Source organism: Ctenopharyngodon idella, chromosome 7 (assembly GCF_019924925.1).
Source record: "Ctenopharyngodon idella isolate HZGC_01 chromosome 7, HZGC01, whole genome shotgun sequence".
In the NCBI taxonomy this organism is placed as follows: Eukaryota; Metazoa; Chordata; class Actinopteri; order Cypriniformes; family Xenocyprididae; genus Ctenopharyngodon; species Ctenopharyngodon idella.
The window spans coordinates 3,961,669-3,983,592 of NC_067226.1; the positions used below are offsets into that span (position 1 = coordinate 3,961,669).

General features: G+C 38.4%; 1 protein-coding gene across 1 annotated transcript; it reads left to right on the top strand.

Annotated features, from left to right (window-relative positions):
* The first annotated feature begins 1,893 nt into the window (after positions 1 to 1,893).
* Positions 1,894 to 18,672, top strand: cd82a (CD82 molecule a). Its single transcript, XM_051900691.1, has 9 exons — positions 1,894 to 2,106; positions 6,411 to 6,482; positions 9,090 to 9,162; positions 14,129 to 14,253; positions 14,992 to 15,066; positions 16,044 to 16,142; positions 16,440 to 16,613; positions 17,156 to 17,239; positions 17,401 to 18,672. Exons 2-9 carry the CDS (start codon positions 6,420 to 6,422, stop codon positions 17,476 to 17,478), a joined length of 771 nt encoding a protein of 256 aa, XP_051756651.1. The 5' UTR covers positions 1,894 to 2,106; positions 6,411 to 6,419; the 3' UTR covers positions 17,479 to 18,672.
* The last annotated feature ends 3,252 nt before the right edge of the window (positions 18,673 to 21,924 follow it).

A 21,924-nucleotide genomic window follows, 5' to 3' on the forward strand; every position in this document is an offset into this window, starting at 1 on the left:
GGTGAGGCCATGTTCTTGCACAAATGCAACAGCATGTCATAAAAGCAAGATGACCACATAAGTTATAACCATAAACTAAAGAATACCTGTTCTATCTTCATGCAGCATAGGCTTCTCAGGCTCTGTAGACATCTTACAACAGTTCCCACACGAGCGATTTATAGATTATCATAACAGAATATGCTAATCAATGAGTTTAAGATAGTTAATTCCACACCAGCTACATAAATTCATTAACTAACCATTCAGAAACGTCCTGTTGCATTCTACATGTTCTTCTTGAGTCTCTCCATCATTGTCCGACTCCGGTTTGAACATAAAAGGCTGAATTTTCTGACATTTTAAGTGAGTTTGCGTGAGGTAATCGGCGCTGGTAAGCTAAAGGCCGGAACACACCAAGCCGACGGTTGGCCGTCGGGCAGTTTTTGTTCGTCGGCCGACTATGTTTTCTCAGTGTGTTCTGCACCGTCGGCTGAAGTTGGTCCTCGTCGGCTTTTTTCCGGCCGATTCGAAATGTTGAATCGGCGTCGGCGCTCGTCGGTCCGTCGGGCCATCTGATCATTCTGATTGGCTGTTCAGCTACTGCCACCTGCTGGTACGGAAAGGCATTTCTTCTTACACAGGCGCAGAACGGACGTGCTACTTGGCCGTCGGGTGTCGGGTGTCGAGCGTCGGTTTGGTGTGTCAGGGCAAATTTGGACACAGACACTGCCGACGTGAGCCAACCCCGCAGCCTGCTTTCGTCACCACTAGTTCGTCGGCGTCGGCTTGGTGTGTTCCGGCCTTAAAAGCAGCTCTTGAAATTCCCCTCTTCTTGAGAGCAGCAGCTCATTTGCATTTAAAGGGACACACACAAAAACTATTTTTGCTCACCCTCAAAAAGTGACAAATTTAACATGCTATAAAAAATTATCTGTGGGGTATTTGAGCTAAAACTTAAAATACACACTCTGGGGACATCAGAGACTTATTTTACATCTTGTAAAAGTGGCATTATATGACCCCTTTAAAATCAGGTGAGGTCTAGTAGCCTATGTATTATCACATAGGCTACTCTAAAACACATATACATAAACGCATATACTCTAAAAGCATATTGAGGCCACTGAACTTTCACAGGACATGTGTTACGGTAGGCTACATGTCCACTGGCCTCACGGAAGTGCAGTCCTGCAAAGCCTTGGTCATGATAAATGTATAAGCCATTGTGATTTTCATAACAGGACTCTACTGGAAAAAAAAAAAAAAAAATCACTCAATTAATCAACCCTCAAAGTGAATGCTGCTTTCTCTTCAATATTTAGTGTTATAGTGACTTTGGGTGAGGAGCAGGTTTGTTAAGTAGGTGATTGGCTCAGTTTGGTTCAATGACTGTGGGCTTCCCCTTGTTGGTGCTTTCACTTTTCTCTTATGTACATGCTGTTATTTATACTGCAACAAAATTGGATCCCTATTTCAGCAGATGACATTATTCAGAATAAATTCTGCTTTCACTTTCTCACTGACGACGAGACAGTGTTGACTTAGATTTAGGAGCAGATTTCATTCTGTGTATTTTGGGGTGTGTTTGTTTTGGTGCTTACAGGTATCATCACCGTTTACAAGAAATCACATTTAACTGTCCCGAAAGTACCGCTTGATTCTGTCTCAAGTTACTGCGGGTTTTCCTTGTCACGGGTTTTACATTTCATAGTTTGTATGCTAAACGTTTGTAGCTACACACATTTTAGCAGCAGATGGCATTGACTACTCAAAGTGAATGCATCTTTTACTTTCAGTATCACTGTTGAGTGAGGCCAGATTTATTATTTGTGCTTTCCCTTGTTGGAGTTTTCACGTTTCTTTTCCCCCACACACATGCTGCCTAAGGTAATGTATTTTTGACGATATTTCTTAGTAGTTCACTGAGGCCCCCAAGTGGACATCGTATCGCTGGTTGAGAACACCACTGCTGTAAAGGGGGAGATTGTCCACGTGGGGGAGTCTGTGAGCAGCTTATGATCGACAACTCCAGTCTTCTCACTCGCACTAGACTCATTAACGCTGGAGCAGACGCGCAGCTGACATCTATTGTACTTTTCTCATTTTCCCATCCCGACACTATACGTGAGTATGCTTTCAGAACTTTTAATGTGTTGGTGTCATGTATAGTAGATTTTCTTCAGTAGTTTGTGTATTACTACAGTAATAGTGAACGGAGTTAACAAAACTCGCCCGTTCAATTGTTTTGTCATAACTCTATTTCAGGTTTTCTGGTTTGGATTTAATTATTTTCTGTTCACAGTTTACTTCTATAAAACACTATAAAAAGATGTCAAGGGTTGTTTCTCCTACCTATTGTCAAGATTTTGCTTTCACTTTATAATAATTTGATCCTTCTGGGAAGAGTTGTTATCAGTCAAGATAAAGTAGTAATGTATTCTTAATAGTCCTCAATTTTTTGTTTGTGTTATTTTTGTTCAGGGTTTGTAAAAAGCCCGTTTCCCCCTCCTGCACAAAGTCTGCATTTTCCCACTTTATTAGTCTTTTTAGGGATATCTCTTTTCTGAGTGAGAATGTTTAATGCACTAGTTATGAACTGTAATATGAGATCTGTCGTATGTAGGTCAGGTCGGTTTACAACTGTAAGTGATTTGGCACGTCAATTGAAAAGGAAAAAAAAAAAAAATTTTTTTTCTATTTGGAGGCTAATAGGAATTTGTTTGACACAAGGTGAAGTTTGAGTCTGTGGCTTTGCTTACAAATTAGGTACTTGTAAGATGTTGGTGGCTGGATTAAGTTGAGCTAGCCTAAGTTACAAAATAATGCATTCATAGTCTAATAACAGGAACAAGTTATAATTAAAATACTTCTCCTGATTAATTTATACAGTAGCCCAAGTTTGATTTTTAGTCTTTTTGTGTACAAGTAAAGTGTGTGCATTCATTACGTTTTTTTCATTTGACTATTTTTATTATTTTGAATTAGCTGATTTCAAACATACCAATAGGAAAGAAAAATCACAACTGAGATCTTTTTACTCTCTCAGCTGTATCTCCTAGACAACAATGAGAATATATGCAGCTCAAATGGAGACTTATTCTCAGCATTTGCACACATTCTATTAAAATCTGGCTAAATTAAAACATTTTGCATCAAATTTTCCTGAAACCAAATTATCTGGGATGATCGAAGTTGATCGTAGAACAACTATCACCTTATGATGCTTTTGGGAAACACAGCTCTGGTCTGTGATATCCACATTATTTTTTATTGCGCTATGGTCTTACTGTATGTCAACGCTTGTCTCATTTGAGTCTACTTTAATTTCTCAGAATTGTAGGACAAGCATCTGAGACAGTTGAGTTAAGTTGATAAAATAAAACAAAACGAATCTGAGCTTTGCGAGAGTAAACTCTAAACAATAACTTTTGAGTAAATGCTTCTAGTTTGCCTGCATTCCATTGATAGGTGATGTTTCTGACTGAAACATCTGTCCCTCCCTGTTGCTTTTTTAAACCATAGTCATCATTAATCATAAAACTTTTAATTACTTCTCTGGGCCATTTTAGTACGTACTTTTAGTACCCACTTTAACATGACTGGTGGCATCAAGTTGGTCTTTGTGTTCAGGTGGAGAGAGATTAACCGTCCTAATGAATGTACGCCTTGTTTCTGGCTGAAGTAACTGTGGAGAGACAAGGCCATTGGCCCCTTTGGGCTTCCCCTTATTTGGGGTTTCACTTTTCTTTTTTCCACATGCTGTGAGGACTGTGAGACTGTTTAGTCTCTCAAGAAGGGGGACTATGTGCAGCCCTTTATGCCAGCCCACATCATGGTTGCAGTAGCAACCTATTTGGCATGTGCAAGTTTAAATGAAGTTTCAGTGGAAATAACAAAGCCTGAAAGGACTTCAGATAGGGCTTGAATCATTAGCTTTAGGTTTCATTTTGTTGCCTAGTCACTTGCAAGTAAGCTCAGTCACATTATATAAAGCACACTTGCTCAATCAGCAGCGACGTTTGTGCCTTTCTTAATAGATTCCATAACAGTTTGGATGTTAAAGTTGCCACCTCTGTAAGGATGTCATCGGTTTGGTGGTAACTTTAAGGCTACAGTGGGCTCTTGAGTGTGTGGAGTTTCTCCTTTTGTTCGATCTGAAAAGCGTGGCTGAAAGCTGCCATTGTCGTGGTGGGAAATCAAAGCTGATCCTGTCTCTGTGGGTGTGGGGGAGGGTGGTTGGAGAGCGGGGTGTGAACTAGACTAGAGCCTCAGTGCACACTGGGTAGATGAGCTGAATGCTGATGAACTTCAGAATGAGGGCTGAGCCTGCCTATCTGCAAAGGATACTTACTCAGAGTGGCTGTACTCATTTTGCAAGCATTGCATTGGTTTTAAGGTGATTTAAGGTTATTTTGCCATTACAGAGATAAGATAAACTTCTACTAATAAACAGTTCCTGTTTATATATAAATGGTCAGATTTCTCCCTGTGGTAGTGTGCTGGCCTGATTCACATTTGATTTTAGTGCATTGTGACACACTTTTTATCTGTCTGACTGAGTTGGATAAGTTACATGTGTGTTGGCATAATAGCACTGTGACCTTCATATGTGGTACATCAGCTCAATGCTGACCCTGCTCAGAAGCACAACAGTGCTCTTATCAAAGCTGAATTTGTTTACAGCCTCTTATGTTTATGTCTCGTATAAGACGTGGCGTACAGACGTTAGGAAATTCACGTAAGGTAAAAATAAGGCCTTGTTCCACTCTGCAGAACAAGGAGGAAGTGCAGGTAATTTGATTCCATGGACTTTGTCGCACGGGGCATATCAGCGTCTGAAAAAAACATTACAATCTCTCCCATGGTGGAAAAATATAAGAGATTTTTAATTGAGCTAGTTGGCCTCAACTCAGCAGCACTGCGATTCCTGTCATCAAAGCTAAATTGAAGCAAGCAAGTTGAACAATTGTTCAAATTTATTCCAGGTTATTCCTCACAAGGTTAGTTACTCAGGAACTGATTAAAAACTATAAGTTCATGTAAGTTTGCTTGTGAAGTCCCCCGTAACATAACCTTTTAAATAGAAAAAAACAGATATTGGTTTATGGGATATTTTAGCTTTTTGGTCCATTTTTTTCTCTCTTTTAGACACTTTTACTATTGTATTTGAGTGTATTTATATATATTTAAAACACACACACACACACACACACACACACACACACAGACTTTGGGGTTAGTAAGATATTTAGTTTTTGAAAGAAGTCTCTTATGCTCACCAAGGCTTCATGTATTTGATCAAAAACACAGTAAAAACAGTTATATAGTGAAATATTATTATAATTTAAAATAATTGTGTGCTGTGTAAACATATTTAAAAATGTAATTTATTCCTGTAATGGTAGTCCTGAATTTTCAGCATCATTGATCCTTCAGAAATCATTTAAATATGCTAATTTGGTGCTTGAAAAACATTTCTGATTATTATCAATGTTGAAAACAGTTGTGCAGCTTAATTTTATTTTTTCAGGATTCTTTGATGGAAAGAAAGTTCAAAAGAACAACATTTACTTGTAATATAAATCTTTTTTTTTAAACATTATAAAAGTCTTTACTTTAATACTGAATAAAATTATTAATTTATTTAAAAGAAAAAGCATAAAACACTAACAATAAAATGCTCTGCTGCTTATATATTGACACTCCCAGTCAAAGGTGATGTTCAGTGGTTTAATTTACATCACTGTAAATCATTTAGCAAGGGTTGAAGTGGTTCTTCAGTTGTAGTATCTTTGAGTGAGTGGGATGAAGGTCCGTCCATTCATCTCCACTGTAAGAAAGCTTTGAATGAGCTCTTGTGTTTATCTATAAATGGCTCCAGCGATACTGTTTTCTTCATCTGTGGCCTGATCGGCTTTGTGTTATTGCTCTATATCTGCTTATCATTACTCACAATTCTTTCGCCCTCTCTGAGGTCATTGGACCAGAAGTGTGCCATGCAGCACACCAAGAGGCCCACAAATAGCATGAGAAGCCTGTATAATACTAACCTATTAATGATAGCCAGAATGTGGGTCATCATCAAAAAAGTGTGGCAACTGCCATCACGCAGTCAGTCCAGAGGAGAGTATTGACCTATCCTGTGGAATTTAGTTCTGTGTACTCCATAGATTGATCTGATGATGACAGCATGCTGTGTCTGAAAGCAAGGGGATGCAGTATTGAATATTTAAACTCTAGTAAATGTATAGCAAACTGTGTGCATGATGAAAGTGTACGTTTGCATTCAATTTTATATTTAGCTCACATCACTTATCCTGCAAAAAGTTATTAAAATAAAATAAATAAAAGTTTCTCTTAATCTGTGGCATGCATCATATAAACTGGTCCTTAATTTACTTTTGTTTCCCTGTTTTGGGTATTTACAGGTCAGCAAAATGGGGAAAGGATGCATCACTGCCACCAAGTACTTCCTGTTTCTCTTCAACTTAATCTTCTTTGTAAGTCTCACTTTCTAGTATTTAAAGAAAAAGTGAAAGTTCAGTTAGTTGAATCATATGAATTAGTCAGCTGCTTTGTGCTTTCTTATTGTTCCTTGATTAGAACTAATAATAGAATGTTAGCATTAGATTTAACACTTTATAATAATTTGTTAACATTATTTGATGCATTATGTATTATGAACTAACAATGAACTGCCTTTTTTTTTTTTTTTTTTTTACAAGCATTAGGTTAATGTTAATTTATAAATATACCATTGTTCACTTGTTAGTTTCTAAAACACTAATATGTAAAAATTAGTAAAAAAAATACTTCATAATACCTAACAAAAGTAATGAAATTGAACCTTATTATTAAGTCTTACTGTATTAGGTATGAGTAAACTCTGTTCTGGGCAGGTTTTCCAAATGTTCTAAAGGACAGCTTTGCCCCAGCCTGTTTCTTTTTATAAATTATGCTTTTTAGATCACTCATAGCTGATGTCCCAGTTTTCTTAACATTAGTTTAACACTGACATTCACTGAACCTCTGATATCTTTAACTGTAATATAAATAGGTCATTACTGTTTAAGGCCTTCCAGTTCATGGAAAAAGCCACATGTTTATTGTAGGTGCATCATAGCAGTCTTGACTCTCTGTGTCACAGGAATGCACTCTAGTTAACATCCAGATGAAGTGTTTGCCATTTGTTACCCAGACAGTTTACTCTTCTTGATCTCAGAAAGAGAAACAGCCCGTTCTCCCATGTCATCCTTGGACTTGTTCCATGTAGGAAGAAAGAAATCTCTGATCCAAGTTTATTCTCTGCAGGCCAGGGTGCTCAGGCCTAAAAAGTACAGGAAGAGTTAAATGATTAATTCTAACCATTTGGAACACAACCAGTACACTTAAATGCATTTTTAAATGAGCCAAGCAAAATGTGACACCAACATTAAGAGCGGAGGGTCTCAGATTGGTGGTTTTGGTGTGTTCTGATTGACAGTTGAAATATTTTCATAATTGCGTTTACATGTATTCAATTATTTGTTACAATATCATTAATATGTTGCTATTTTTTATTATTTACAAGATGCTTTTATCCAAAGTGACTTGAAAATGAGGGACATCACAAGCAATTTATTATAAAAGCCAACAGAATTTGCAGTGCACAAAGTTTTAAATATATGCTAGATTAGATTTATTACACAGACTAGAGCAGGAATGAAATGCAGAGAAAAAGAGAAAGACAACAGGAATTTTCTTTAATTATTTTGTTTTTATATGTGACCCTGGACCACAAAACCAGTCATAAGTCGCACAGTTATATTTGTAGCAATAGCCAACAATACATTGTATGGGTCAAAATTATCGATTTTTCTTCTATGCCAAAAATCATTAGGATATTAAGTAGAGATCATGTTCCATGAAGATATTTTGTAAATTTCCTATCATAAATATATCAAAAAGTTATTTTTGTGAATTGATATGCATTGCTAAAGACTTCATTTGGACAACTTTAAAGGCGATTTTCTCATTATTTAGATTTTTTTGCACCCTCAGATTCCAGATTTTCAAATAGTTGTATCTCAGCCAATATCGTCCTCCTATCCTAACAAACCATACATCAAAGCTTATTTATTCATCTTTCAGATGATGCATAAATCTCAATTTCAAAAAATTGACCCTTATGACTGGTTTTGTGGTCCAAGGTCACATATAAATGTGATTTAAAAAAAAATGAATAAAATAAATATATATATATATAAAATTTAATATTTAAAATATATTTTTAAATATAATATAAAACGTTAAAATATTATTGTTATTTATAGTATTGTTTACTATTTTAATTTTTTTTTTTCTGTTCATTTTGTTGGATTTTTTTTCATTCTGTTAAAAAAAAAAGTTTCTCATCTCAGTAGTTTTCTTTGAACCCTAATGTGTGCTGAAATGCACTGATATGATGATAATAAAATAGTCCATCAACAAGTGTTGCTGGATTTACCTTTGTCACTTCCTTCCATTTTCCTGTTTCCATGTGCCTTATTTGTGAAGTAGCACCAGAATAACTAAATAATCTGTACGCAGAAGGGATAAACCTTGGTCAAAATCAGCATTTTGACAAATTATAATGCACCAGCATGTACCCTGGTGTTAGAAATGAGGAGAGTAGATGGAGCGCTTGTTAGCGAAGGCTGTGGTACTGTTGAACTCCTGCAACATCCGCTGCGCTCCCCCTCCCCTCCGCTCCAACCACTGCCACGCAGAAGCACAGCCCAATCAGTCCCAGATGTGAGCTGAGAGGAAAAGAGAAAGAGTCTGGAACCCCACAGTTAGAGATCAGGCAACAGTTCATAGCTTCCTGCAGGCCAGGATTAGTGTGTTTGTTACATACTCTCACACACAAGCACACAACCTTCCTGTCTTTCAGGCAACACATTAATACTTGAGTTTCCATCTTTAGCTCTGTCCAAGAGATTTGGAGTGAACAAGTTGCAGCTTGTAAACTGAAATGTGGGGCCCCTCGTTCCCCTCCTGTCCCGCACTATATGATTGATTCTCTCGTTCTTTTTTCTTTTCTCTCTCTTCCTCTGCCCCCCTGTCTTTTCTTTTTTGTCTCTCTACAGATCTTCGGAGCTACGATTATGGGATTTGGACTGTGGATCCTCCTAGACAATCAGAGCCTCATTGCAGTGTTGCGTAAGTGTCTGCATAAAATGTGTGCAACAAAGAGAAAACCATAAAATGTCATGTAGTTGAAGAAGCAGGAAAATTATGCTCCTAATAACCACAGCCGTTTTCTCTAGGATGGTTTGAAATGCGTTCACATTAATCTAAAAGGCTATTTAATTCTCCATAGGAGAGTTCCTTTGCTATTAGTTGGTTCTAGTAAAATCCAGAGGAAGTGGTGAGAAGAGTTGGTCGTTGATCTTGTCTTTTTATGCTCTCATTAGTGAAGTTTTATCCCATCATACCTTTGAATGAAACCTCCTGGGCTTGTGCACCAGTGACTCAGACCCACTTTTACAGGGGCCATCTGTCTCTCGTTTTGCTCGTTTGATGATAACCGTTAGTCTCATCTTAAAGCGCATGATTGTCCATGATGGGCTCTGTATTTTTCATCACCCCTCCCCCTACACACTTCTGATCTATTTTCCATCCCAGAGGCCATTGCGGAGAGCTCCGGGTCACCGGGTCTGGGTCTTACAGACTCCGCCAAGCAGGCTGGAGCTACATGTTCACAGCTGGCTCCGGATCAGCTATTGAGTTCACTGCTCTGTGCGCGAGCCAGGCAGGGCCTGTGTGTGACATAGCATGTCTGAGGCAGTCTGCAGGTGCTCCCTCGCTGCCACACAGGGCTCTTTTAGCGGCTGCCTCATTAGCATGCATCACGTCAATGCTCAGATCAGGCCTCTCGTTGCATTAGTCATTGGAAAGAACAAATTAACACTGGTGAGCAAGTATATCCAAGGAGGGAAAAGAATGAGCCTCTATCTGCCTCTGGTCTTAATCTACAATTCAGTTCAAAAGTTTGGGATCAGTAAGATTTTCTAATTTTTTTGAAAGAAGTCTCTTACACTTGCCAAGGCTGAAAAACTGTGAAATATTACAATTTAAAATAACTGTTTTCTATTTTAAAATGTAAATTATTCCTGTGATGGTACACCATTACTTCAGTCTTCAGTGTCTTCAGAAATAATTCTAATATGCTGATTTACTGGTCAATAACAAAGGGTTTTTTTATTTTTATCAACAAAAAATGCACATAAATAAATGCTTGTTGGTAAAAAATACTGATGACAAAAATATGGTGAAGAAAAAAATACTGCAATATATTAAAGGGTTAGTTCACCCATAAATGAAATTTCTGTCAATAATTACTCACCCTCATGTCATTCCACACCTGTAAGACCTTCGTTCATCTTCTGAACACAAATTAAGATATTTTGCTGAAATCCGAGAGTTTTTTTTTTTATACTTCATTGAAAGCAAAGAAATTACCACATTCAATGTCCAGAAAAATAGTAAAGACATTGTTAAAATAGTCCACGTGACTACAGTGGTTCAACCTTAATGCTATGAAGTGACAAGAATACTTTTTGTGTGCAAAAACAAAACAAAAATAACTACTTTATTCAACAATTTTTCCTCTTCTCTGTCAGTCTGTTACGCAGTTGGAGTTTCCGTGTTTACGTCCGAATGCTGGCTCATTATTGGCTGGCTCCTTTATCAGCATCACACACATAACTCGTGCTGCTCACATGAACAGGCATCGGCCAATACTGAGCCAGCGTTCTGACGTAGAACCTGGAAGCGCTGCAACGAAAATAGCGTAGCAGAATGACAGGGGAGAGACGAATTTGTTGAATAAAGTCGTTATTTTTGCAACGAAATTACCACATTCAATGTCCAGAAAAGTAGTAAAAACATTGTTAAAATAGTCAATGTGACTACAGTGGTTCAACCTTAATGTTATGAAGCGATGAGAATACTTTTTGTGTGCAAAAACAAAACAAAAATAACGACTTTATTCAACAAATTCGTCTCTCCCCTGTCATTCTGCTATGCTATTTTCGTTGCAATATTTTAACAATGGTTTTACTACTTTTATTGACATTGAATGTGGTAATTTCGTTGCTTTCAGTGGAGGATAAAAAAAACCTCTCGGATTTCATCAAAAATATCTAAAAACAATTTATCAAAATTTGTCTTCCGAAGATGAACGAAGGTCTTACGGGTGTGGAACGACATGAGGGTGCATAATTAATGACAGAAATTTCATTTTTGGGTGAACTAACCCTCTAATAGTACACTGGCAATGTTTTGAAAAGGAAAAATCTGAATTTTGAATGAATGTTTTAAAAAATCCTTTGTCAGTAATGTTGTGGATTGACTGGTGTAAGCTGAAATGGAACAGTGAATGTATACTGGTTTAAATTAATATAAAATGCTTAAATCTTTACCTTAATTTTGCTTTTTCTCATCAACTAAAATTAGAGGCCATTTTAGTCCACAAGAAAAGACTGTGTGAAAATGAACAATGCTCAAAGCCCATTGACAGTCCCCAAATATACAAAATGATTACAGTAGTTGACTTGAGAAAGGTTTTCAAAGGTTGTCTTGTAAAATGTAGTATGCCTGACCTGAGACTTGAACTCAGTCTGAGTGGCTGTGCTATAAAACGTTTTTTGTTTGACTGATTGTTCAGAGCAGAAAACTGATTTTAGGAAAGCCCAGGCTCATGCCATAGCATGATACCAACAGCAGTGAATCTGTCAACCTTTCGAACCCCCCTTTTTTACGTCATAATTCATCTGACAGACACATTCCTGCAGTGCACAGCAGTCGCTGGGTGTTTGTTGGGACTCCTAGCCATGCATGTAATAGTGAACCCTTTTACCCATCGTAAAAAAGGGGGGGGGGTTCTGACCATCATTGTTTTTCTAATCCAGATGCCAGTGGCCTTCACTGGCTCACTGATCCCTAGAGGATTTTCCTGTTTCCGTTAGACACCATTAGGCACTTCAACAGCATAGGGTGGTTTGAGATTTACAGTACTGAAGTTAGAAAGGCCCACACATTTGAAGCTGAAGTGCAGACAAACATGTTTAATGCTTTATTTGTAATGTCAGTGCCCATTCTTGGGGTTTGGGAATTGGATGGAATAAATGAAACAGAATCGCTGTGTTCATTGCAACTGGTTTCCTCAGCCAAATGCTTTGAACTTGGTTTCTGCTGAGCACAGTGGTCAAACTTACAAAGGCATCTGCTTTGTTAAAGGAAAAAGGTCTTGTTCTTTTTTTTCTGCTATTGTTTGTGGGATTGTTATGGTGACAGAGAATTTTGATAATATTTACCACATGGCACAAAAGAGCCTTGTCTCACTGTTTCCAATTTAAATCTCTCTGCCATTTAAAAAAAAAAAAAAATTGCATTAACAGCTGTTTGCCAATAGTTAAGTCAAAGATTTCAGAACAACAAACTGCTGTGAATCTTGTGAGAATTTCTTCTCAAAGAACAGAATGGGCTGAAATGAATTCCAATTGAGGTAACTCTCCACATTGTTCCTTAGGTTGCTAAATTTGTTTGCTTACTTGCAACTAATTGCAATCCGCTGGTTCACAGTTTCCAGCTCCTAGGTTTCCCAGTATCCAGTTCTCTCTTAATCATTAATTATTAAATAGCCTAAATTATGTAAGATGTAGATTGTGCCTTCTCAACCGTGTGAAACGATGAACTCATTCTGTTATTTGTGCTTTGAGGCATGCTGTAATCATCAGGGTTGAGCTGGTCATCTCATCTAGTAAGTGCTTGGTTTTGTAATGATGATTACATCAGGTCACATGATAGGCCATTGTATCCTCTGCACCCACAGTCACACAGCGCTCTGCTCTACACTGTGGTATTGTTTGTAAGGCCGTCTGTGGTAATGTTGTTTTTGCTGGGGAGCCACTGAGGTATTTTGAGGCTGGATGATATGACTGAGGCTTCTCAGTATGGCGTTCTGACAATACGCATGAAAACCTGACTGAAGCAGGACCAGAACGCAGTTGGATAATGTGCTGCTTCTTTGAGCTAAAGCCACAGAATGTCTGAACCAACTTTTCAGTATCGCCCGGTACTATAGGCCGTCCCGACCTGGTCAGGATTGCAAGGAAGACCTGCCAAACCCATCTCGACATTACACAATGCATATTCATGAGGACAACCCGAGACTGTATTTACTGGCTTGGAGTATTTGAGACCAAAATTAGTTTGTGACGTGCAATCTAAACAGCAGTAGTGCATTTTATTAGGAAGAGCTGAAGTGGTCGCACTAAATGAAACATCAACAAACCATATAAAACGTGTTGATAACACTTTACCATAAGGTTTAATAAGGTTATTGGTTAATGCTTATATACTGTACATCAGTAAGTTTTTGTTACACAACTTGAAATGTTAAAAATGTAAACTACCCTTCAAAAGGGTAGGGTGGGTAAGATTTTTTTTTTATGTTTTTGAAAAGTTATTTGATCTTAATTACAGACAAAACAGTAATATTGAGAACTACCTTTGCAATTTGAAGAATTTTTTTTTTTAAATATATTTTAAAATGTAATTTATTCCTGTGATGGCAAAGCTGAATTTTCAGCATCATTACTCCAGTCTTTAGTGTCACATGATCCTTCAGAAATCATTCTGATTTGGTGCTCAAGAAACATTTCTTATTATTAATGTTGAAAACATAAGTATTAAAAATAAACATAAGTATTTTTGTGGAAAGGTGATACTTTTTTTAGGATTCTTTTGATGAATAGAAAGTTCAAAAGAACAGCATTTATTTGAAATAGATTATTTTGTAAGACTGTAAAATCTTAACTTTTCATCAATTAAATCTGTCTTTGCTGAATAAAAGTACTTGTTTCTTTAAAAAAAAAAAAAAACTTGTACTGACCCCAGGCTGCTTAATATGTAGAAATTAACATGAATAAAGATCAATAAATGCTGTAAAAGTATTTTTCATTGCTATTTCATGTTAACTTTTGCATTAACCAATGTTATTTAGAAAAAGTGTTGAGTTAAGTGTAGAAAATAAGGACTGTTTACCGAGTCACTGCTCATCAACACAATGATGAAATGATTAGTTTGTAACCAGGATTGTGTTTGTATTTCTCACTAACAGAGGATTCATCCACGGTCCTGAAGGCGGTCTCTTATATTCTGATTGGTGTGGGCTCATTCTCTATGGTTCTGGGATTTCTGGGCTGTCTGGGGGCCATCTATGAGATCCGCTGTTTGCTCGGATTGGTAAGACACAAAAATGAACCAGCACTAAATGTTCAGCACTGTTTACACTCTATCCTCTATGCTTTTTTTTTGTTGTTTTTTGGTAAATGTTTTTTTTTAATTTTTTTTTATTTATTTTTTTTATGTAAACTCAGTGGAACTTCTGCTATTGTGGAAATTTGCTGTGCTGAGCAGTTTCATGTCACACAACCCGAGTAGACTGGACATAACCAGCTGTTGCGTTTCTGTTGCACATATGTGCAGAATTTGCAGTACAGAAGTACTGGATGCAAGTCTGACGTATGTGACCCTAGACCACAAAACCAGTCATAAAGGTTATTTTTTTGAAATTGAGATTTATACATCATCTGAATAAATAAGCTTTCCATTGATTTATGGTTTGTTAGGATAGGACAATATTTGGCCAAGATGCAACTGTTTGAAAATCTGGAATCTGAGGCTGCAAAAAAATTTTAAATATTGAGAAAATCGCCTTTAAAGTTGTCCAAATGAAGTCCTTAGCAATGCATATCCACTCACAAAATGTTTTTTTGATATCTTTATGGAACATGATCTTTACTTAATATCCTAATGATTTTTGGCATAAAAGAAAAATTGATAATTTTGACCCATATAATGTATTGTTGGCTATTGCTACAAATACTATACCCATGCGACTGATGACTGGTTTTGTGGTCCAGGGTCACATATGCGGTGGGGTCACACATGGATCTGTGATATCTTTTTCTTTCTCTACAGTACTTCACCTGTCTATTGCTCATCCTCCTTGGTCAAGTGGCTGCTGCCATTCTCATCTACGTCCAGCGTGATTCGGTGAGTTAGTGAACGCCCTAATGCGGCTGCCGTAAAGGGATAGCTCACACAAAAATGAAAATTCTGTCATCATTTACTCACCCTCATGTCATTCCAAACCTGTATGACAATATTTCTTCTTTGGAATGGAAAAGAAGACATTTTGAAGAATGTTGGTAACCAAATAGTTTTGGTAAATACCTTCTTTTGTGTTCTACAGAAGAAAACAAGTCATACAGGTTGTGAGCAATACAAGGGTGAGTAAATGATGATAGAATTTTAATTTTTGAGTGATCTCTTAAAGCCTGGCATCAAAATGTTTTTGGAGTGCAAGACACTTATGGCTTGCATGTGCTGTCCAGTTAAAACACTTGAGGCCAAAATTCCATGTGTTCTATTTGCCAGCTAGATTTCATTGTGAAGGTTTTGTTTAGATTTCTGGAACAGCTGGAAAAGAGGTCAAGAGAATCAGTGGCTGAAAATGAAAAGATAGCGCCCCCTATCGCACATACCAAAAAATACACTTTGCAGGGCATTTGAGGATCGCTGTTGTTGAACAGACCTTCATCATGATGACCCATGATGTGGGTCACATGATGTGGATAAGCGAAGAGTTGACCACACAAAAACACTTCTGTACACTCCACCTAGGTCAGCCAGCAGCAAGTGTCTCTGAAGACACTGTAGGAAGCATCTGAGCAGGATATGCAGTAAAATATAAAGTATTTGGAGCAGGTAGATGATAGACATTGTCCTTTTTTTTTGCTTATCTTTCATTTTGGACATAATTTCAAACTGGTTTGGAGGCTAGATGAGCATACAGCATACAGGAGATTTGCTTTCAATACAAATGCAACACATGATTTTCTCATGGCAAAAGGAGACTCTGTTCCATTTTAGTAGCTTAGTAACTTTTTCCTCAGTCAGCAATGTGAATTTCATGTCAAATACCTAGGGCTAGAAAAATAAACCACCGACCCTTTTAACTTTCATTGCAGTTGAGGAAGGAGACGCACGAAATTGTGTACCAAGTCGTGGCAAACTACTCTGGACAGAACAAAACCGCAGAGCAGGCCTGGGACTACCTCCAGAGAACAGTGAGTTGAGAATGGCCGAAGCTCATATGTTGTCTTTAATTCAAGCTTGAGACGTGTATCAAATGTCATTTGAATGTATTGCAATAAAAAACACCCGGTTTCTGTGGGAGGTTAATTCTCTGGAATGTAGAAATGCTTGTTGGGTTGACTGAGTTTAACCTTTCACAACATTATGATAGTTCACTTTTCATTTTCTTGTATGATGGAGATTTTAGAAGGTTGTATAATCCTGGTTTATCGTAAAGCCAACATAATAAAATGCTTCATGCGCTGTTGTTTCTTGTTTGTGTGTCTCAGATGCAGTGTTGTGGCTGGCTTGGAAGTGAGGACTGGAAAGCAAACCCTATGATAAAGAACAGTTCATTTTATTTGTACTCATGCTCCTGCCACAATGCTTCCCTCCAGTCATTTAATGTTGCAGATAGCGGCTTCTGTCGGGCCCCAACTAATGACTTGCCTATCTATGAGACGGTATGGGAAATTTTGGTTATCCATTAGTTATTTTTGCATGCTAAGTGAATCTCTCCATGTCTCCCTATTTTTTCATGTAATTCTGTGTTGTTAAAAGGGATAGTCCACCCCAAAATGAAAATGTGGTTCCAAAGCTGTATGACTATGGAACACAACAGACAATATTTTGAAGAATGTTAGTAACCAGTTTCGGCCCCATTGACATTCTTCAAAATATCTTCATGTGTGTTCCACAGAAGAACTTAAGTCATACGGGTATGGAACTACATGAGGGTGAGTAAATGATGACAGAATTTTCGTTTTTGGGTGCACTATATCTTTAAGGTTGTTTAAAATGGTAGCTAAATAGATATACCTTTGCTAAACACTGAGGGCAAAGTCATTACACATGCCTGGGAGGGTTAATAGCTAACAAATTGCATCTCAAGATACCTGTTTCTTTCATAATTTTATTAACTTTGAGGTGGATGATTTCAATAACAGGTCTAGTTCAGGTGAATAATGTCATGAGTCATGACAGGGTGTTTTTCTGTCTTCATCAGGGCTGCCTGGATAATGTGGGGAGCTGGCTCTTCACAAATTATGCCATTATTTTAGGAATCTGCCTCGGTGTGGCTGTCATTGAGGTATGTTGTTTGTCCTCCGGAAGGCATGAACAATACGCCTTTGTATCAATGAAGGTTTTTTAGGCTACATTGTGCAATGAAATGTAACATGACAATGAACAGTGAACAGATTACACATTTCCATTTTGATCTCAGTGTAGTGCCTTTTTTCCACCCTACAGCTCCTTGGTATGATACTTTCTATGGGCCTTTGCAAGAGTGTACACCAAGAAGAGTACACCAAAGTGCCAAAGTACTGAGGAGGAAACACGGACACTCGCACACACATGTATTCAGTCCTTTCTTATTTACTTGGAACAACAGATCTCCCTCTTTTTCTACAGTATATTCAGTGTTTCCAAAAGATAAACTTTAGGGTTGTTTTTAGTCATGAGATTGCACTCTTTGTCAGTAACACTATCCCCTGTGATATATAATCAAATCTTTTTAGTCCAGTTTGAATAGCCCATTGTATGACAGTCTGTAGTGTATAACATGAAAGCTGCCCACATAATTTAATGAAAAGCATATGACGAGTCCTGGTGCCCCTCAATTGTCTATTTATACAACAACACTCTTTAACACCCAGGCTGGTCTACAACGTATTTGCTTTGATATTTCTTTATTGTAGTGGCTCAAAGTATGAGTTAACAGCCTATTAAACTTCGGTTTATGCTTTATAGACAACAGAAAAACCACAAAGGCCTGCTTTTGTTGAAACAAGGGACTTTACTTTAGATATTTAGCATGTGTTCGTTTTGTGGTATACAGTACATAGACTGACACAATCTCCACCCTGCCCTAGTGGCATGTCCCAAATAAGAAAGTTGTCTGTTTTATAGTCTGTCATTTATGTTTGTACATCAGTGTTGTTTCAGGTTGCTTTTGTTTATATATATTTTTTGTGTGTATATATTTTTAGCTTTCATTTGCATGTTGATTTCGACAAGTCTTGGGAGTCAAAATGTTCCCTTTTTTGTACAGATGATAAATTTTATGTCTTTTTCTACATGCTTAAGTTGAGCATATTTGTATGAGCATACTGTATTTGTAAGGAAGTACAATATAAAGCTATTCCTTGATGATGTGAACCAAAATGAAGATTAGCTCCCAAAGTTGACTGCAGACTTGATTTTATTTTATTTTTGATTGCATTGATCCTAATTTAACTGATTTACTCTGGCACCACTATGCCTTTAATTGAATACTTGTTATGACAAGTATAAATGGAAAAATGCTAACAGTGTTTTCTTTGTCATCTGTAATAGTTCTTTTGAATACATAAAACCTTTAGTTCTTAATAGAAGTTACAAACTTATTTTACTGTTTTAATGTTCCAAAAAAACCTTTTACAGGGAATACAGTCCCCTACCAAGCAATTATAAAATGATAAAATTTGTAACGACATGTACCTTTCTCAAGCTGAATGTGTTACAATAAATGACTCACCACAACTATTTGTGCTCATTGTTTTTATCCACCATGTACTTTTGCCAGATCTTCACTAGGTGGCAGTAGCACATCTGTTCTACTTAAAAATGTGAACTGGGAAGTGGTGGTCAACACCTCACAACCTTTAATTAAGAATGATTTGCATAATAGGCAAGTAAATAAAAATATACCCTGTATTACTAAATCACCATAAACAAAACTTAAGTAAACTGCATTATAAAAATCTACTTATAAAATATTGTTTAATATCTTTTTGTTTACTTCTGCAGCAGATGGTGGTCTTCCTCAATGGGTCATGGTGGTCTGTGTTACTCTGTGTTTATGTGAGGTGTTAAATGACATGACCCACTCTTCTTTTTCCCTCAACAATAGAGGGTTCATTGCCACCTGCTCGCCCTCTTCATATCCAGCCTTCCCACCAAGCCCCATCCTGTTTTCAGAAGACTATGACTTTCCAGTGTCTTGCCCAGGCGTCTCACACATGGAGAAAAAAAAAAGAGAGAAAAAAAATCCACATAAATGCAGCATATTATAGATTTTCACGCTGAAAACCTTCAGTACAGTGTTCTTTTTTTACCTGAGCATTTAGGGTCTCCATTGATCTATGGTAATGCAGCTCAAAGAGGATGTCGGTTTCCTCTCCCATCCTTCCGGTAATGCTCTGTTCCAGGTCTCCAGAGCTACACTTGTAATTATAATAGTGAAGAGATGACATTGGAGCTGAGCTGTCTTTTGTCAGAAGGTAGTCTGGAATATTGCTCTGATCATGTACTGCCAGTCTGCCAAACAACAACAACAGCTGCTGCTCTTTGCTGTAATAGCTTTCGTAGACAGCAGAATTATTTCATCATGTAGCTGTATACAGCTGTAGAATGCTGACATTTTTATGAAGTAATTTTGAAACTGCATTTTATAAGAAATATTTACAGTCAAACATGGTCACTATGAGAAAGAGCAGCTGACAGGAAGCCACAGAGACATGTATGACTGCACATACACTAGACAGAGCTGTCATTCACACACACACTCACTTGTGACCGAGTCATACTCTGCTAACCCTCATTTAATCTAATTTCACTTCACTGAGATGGCTAATGAAGGGGAGGAGAAAGTCCACTTATAAGAACCAAAAGGAAGTTCAAAAAGTCAAATCAGCTCTGAATTACTAAAGCATTGTAATTATGATTCCCTTTCAAAAGGGAACTTGTACTGAGTCTCCAAGAGGGTGCTATGGGGCATGGCCGGTGTCTGAAGAGTCTAAACGCTACAATGAACTTCACATTGGCAGGCGGCAGCCTATGACGTCACCACTGGTGTGACCGTGAGTATAAAAGGGCACCTGTGAAATACGTCATCCTCTTTCTTGTCTTCAGGAGACCATCTGTTTCAGCCTGTGTCTGAATAAGAAAACTATGCAAACTTCCATCCCCTGACTGGGGTCAGGTGGGGCTTTTGACGCACTTTTACATCTGACCCTGAAGCTGGACCTATGATGTTTTCGGCAGCAAGTTTTTATTCCATCATCTGCCTTACTGATGGTTTGGCATTAGAGGCTGGTTGTGAATTTGATGTCTATGTCGGACAGTTTACCAAGTAGTAGGCTCTCAGTGAGTCTCCTTAGTTACTGCCTTCTATGGAGCATTTTATGCCCTCTCACTATAAGTGGTGTTCTTTGCACCGCCCTTTTGACGCAGTTCCGAGTGATAGGCTCTCTTTGAGCCTCCTTGGAGTTGCCCTGAATATATAACGTAGCTAGGCCTCCTCTCACTTTAGAGAGTCAGCATATTGAGGCCTCCTTTCTCAGAGCAGAACTGGGTAGTAATACAGAGTTGTAGGCTCCTTGAGCCTCCTTGGTGTAACTGGATTGGGAGTACTTTTAACCATTTTTGTTCACTCGCCTGAGCTCCAGCTGTTGTAACATGGATGTAGCTAGGCCTCCTCTCTCCAGAGAGTCGTTATTATGAAGCCTCTGTCTTCCAAGCTCAGCCTAGGGCTAAGTTGTCAGGCTCTCTGTGAGCCTTCTTGGTCACTGCTATTGTACTGGAGCGTTGTTAGGCTTCCTCTCGCTTAGAGAGTTGTTCTATTAGAGGCTTCTGCTCCTCGGAGCTCCGCCCATTATTGTGTCACACTGCTAGCCCTGTTATTTATCATCTTTAACAGGCATAGGATGTGGTGTTTTCTTCCTATGACCTCAGCTATAGGCCTGTTCCATTGAGCTCTGCTAGGGCAGCATTTGTGAGTTGTTGGCTCCTAGAGCTTGGCTAGGCAGTTTGCTAAGTTGTTAGGCTCTCTGTGAGCCTCCTTGGCTACTGACCTTAGTGTGGAGTGTTAGTAGGCCTTCTCTCATTATGAGAGTCATTATTTTTGAGGCCTCCACTCTGCGGAGCTTCGCAGCCCAGTCAGTCTGAGTTCTCTTTCTCTCAACAGAAGTTCTGAGTGTTAGGATCTCTGTGAGCCTCCTTGCAAGATGTCCTGAACATGGGGGGTACTTAGGTCTCCTCTCGAATTTGAGAGTCGTTATGTTGAGACCTCTACTCCTTGAGCTCAGCCAGGCAGTATGCTGAGTTGTTAGGCTCTCTGTAAGCCTCCTTAGCTACTGCAAGCATGGTTAGGCATCCTCTCACTTAGAGAGTTATCTTTATTGAGCCCTCCACTCCCCAGAGCTCCTCTAGGATAGCAATTGCAAGTTGTAGGCTCTCTGCGAGCCTCCTTGCAAGATGTGGTGTAGCTAGGTCTCCTCTCAATTAAGAGAATCGTCATATTGAGACCTCCTCTCCCAGAGCTCGGCCAGGCAGTTTGCTAAATTTAGGCTCTCTGTGAGCCTCCTTGGCTACTGCAAGCTTTGTTAGGACTCCTCTCACTACAGAGAGTTATTCTTTTTTAAGCAAGATATTCTGAGTGTGGGGCGTCGTTAAGTCACCTCTCATTTTAGAGAGTTGTCATGCTGAGGCTTCTGCTCCTAGAGCTCGGCTATTGTCTGCTAAGCTGTTAGACTCTTTGTGAGCCTCCTTGGCTGCTGCGAGCATCGCTAGGCCTCCTCTCGCTTCAGAGAGTTATCTTTATTGAGGCCTCCGCTCCCTAGAGCTCCGCTAGGATAATAATTGCAAATTGTAGGCTCTCTTTGAGCCTCCTTGTTAGTTGTCCTAAGCATGGGGCATAGTTAGGTCTCCTTTCAATTTAGAGGGTCATTATGCTGAAGCCTCCGCTCCTAGAGCTCAGCCAGGCAGTTTGCTAAGTTGTTAGGCTCTCTGTGA

Bases quoted from the DNA above. Each gene is read 5' to 3' on its own strand.
- cd82a (XM_051900691.1), top strand. From the start codon at position 6,420: ATGGGGAAAGGATGCATCACTGCCACCAAGTACTTCCTGTTTCTCTTC. The intron at 6,483-9,089 runs GTAAGTCTCACT...GTCTCTCTACAG, and splicing joins TCTTCAACTTAATCTTCTTT to ATCTTCGGAGCTACGATTAT. The intron at 16,143-16,439 runs GTGAGTTGAGAA...TGTGTGTCTCAG, and splicing joins GGGACTACCTCCAGAGAACA to ATGCAGTGTTGTGGCTGGCT.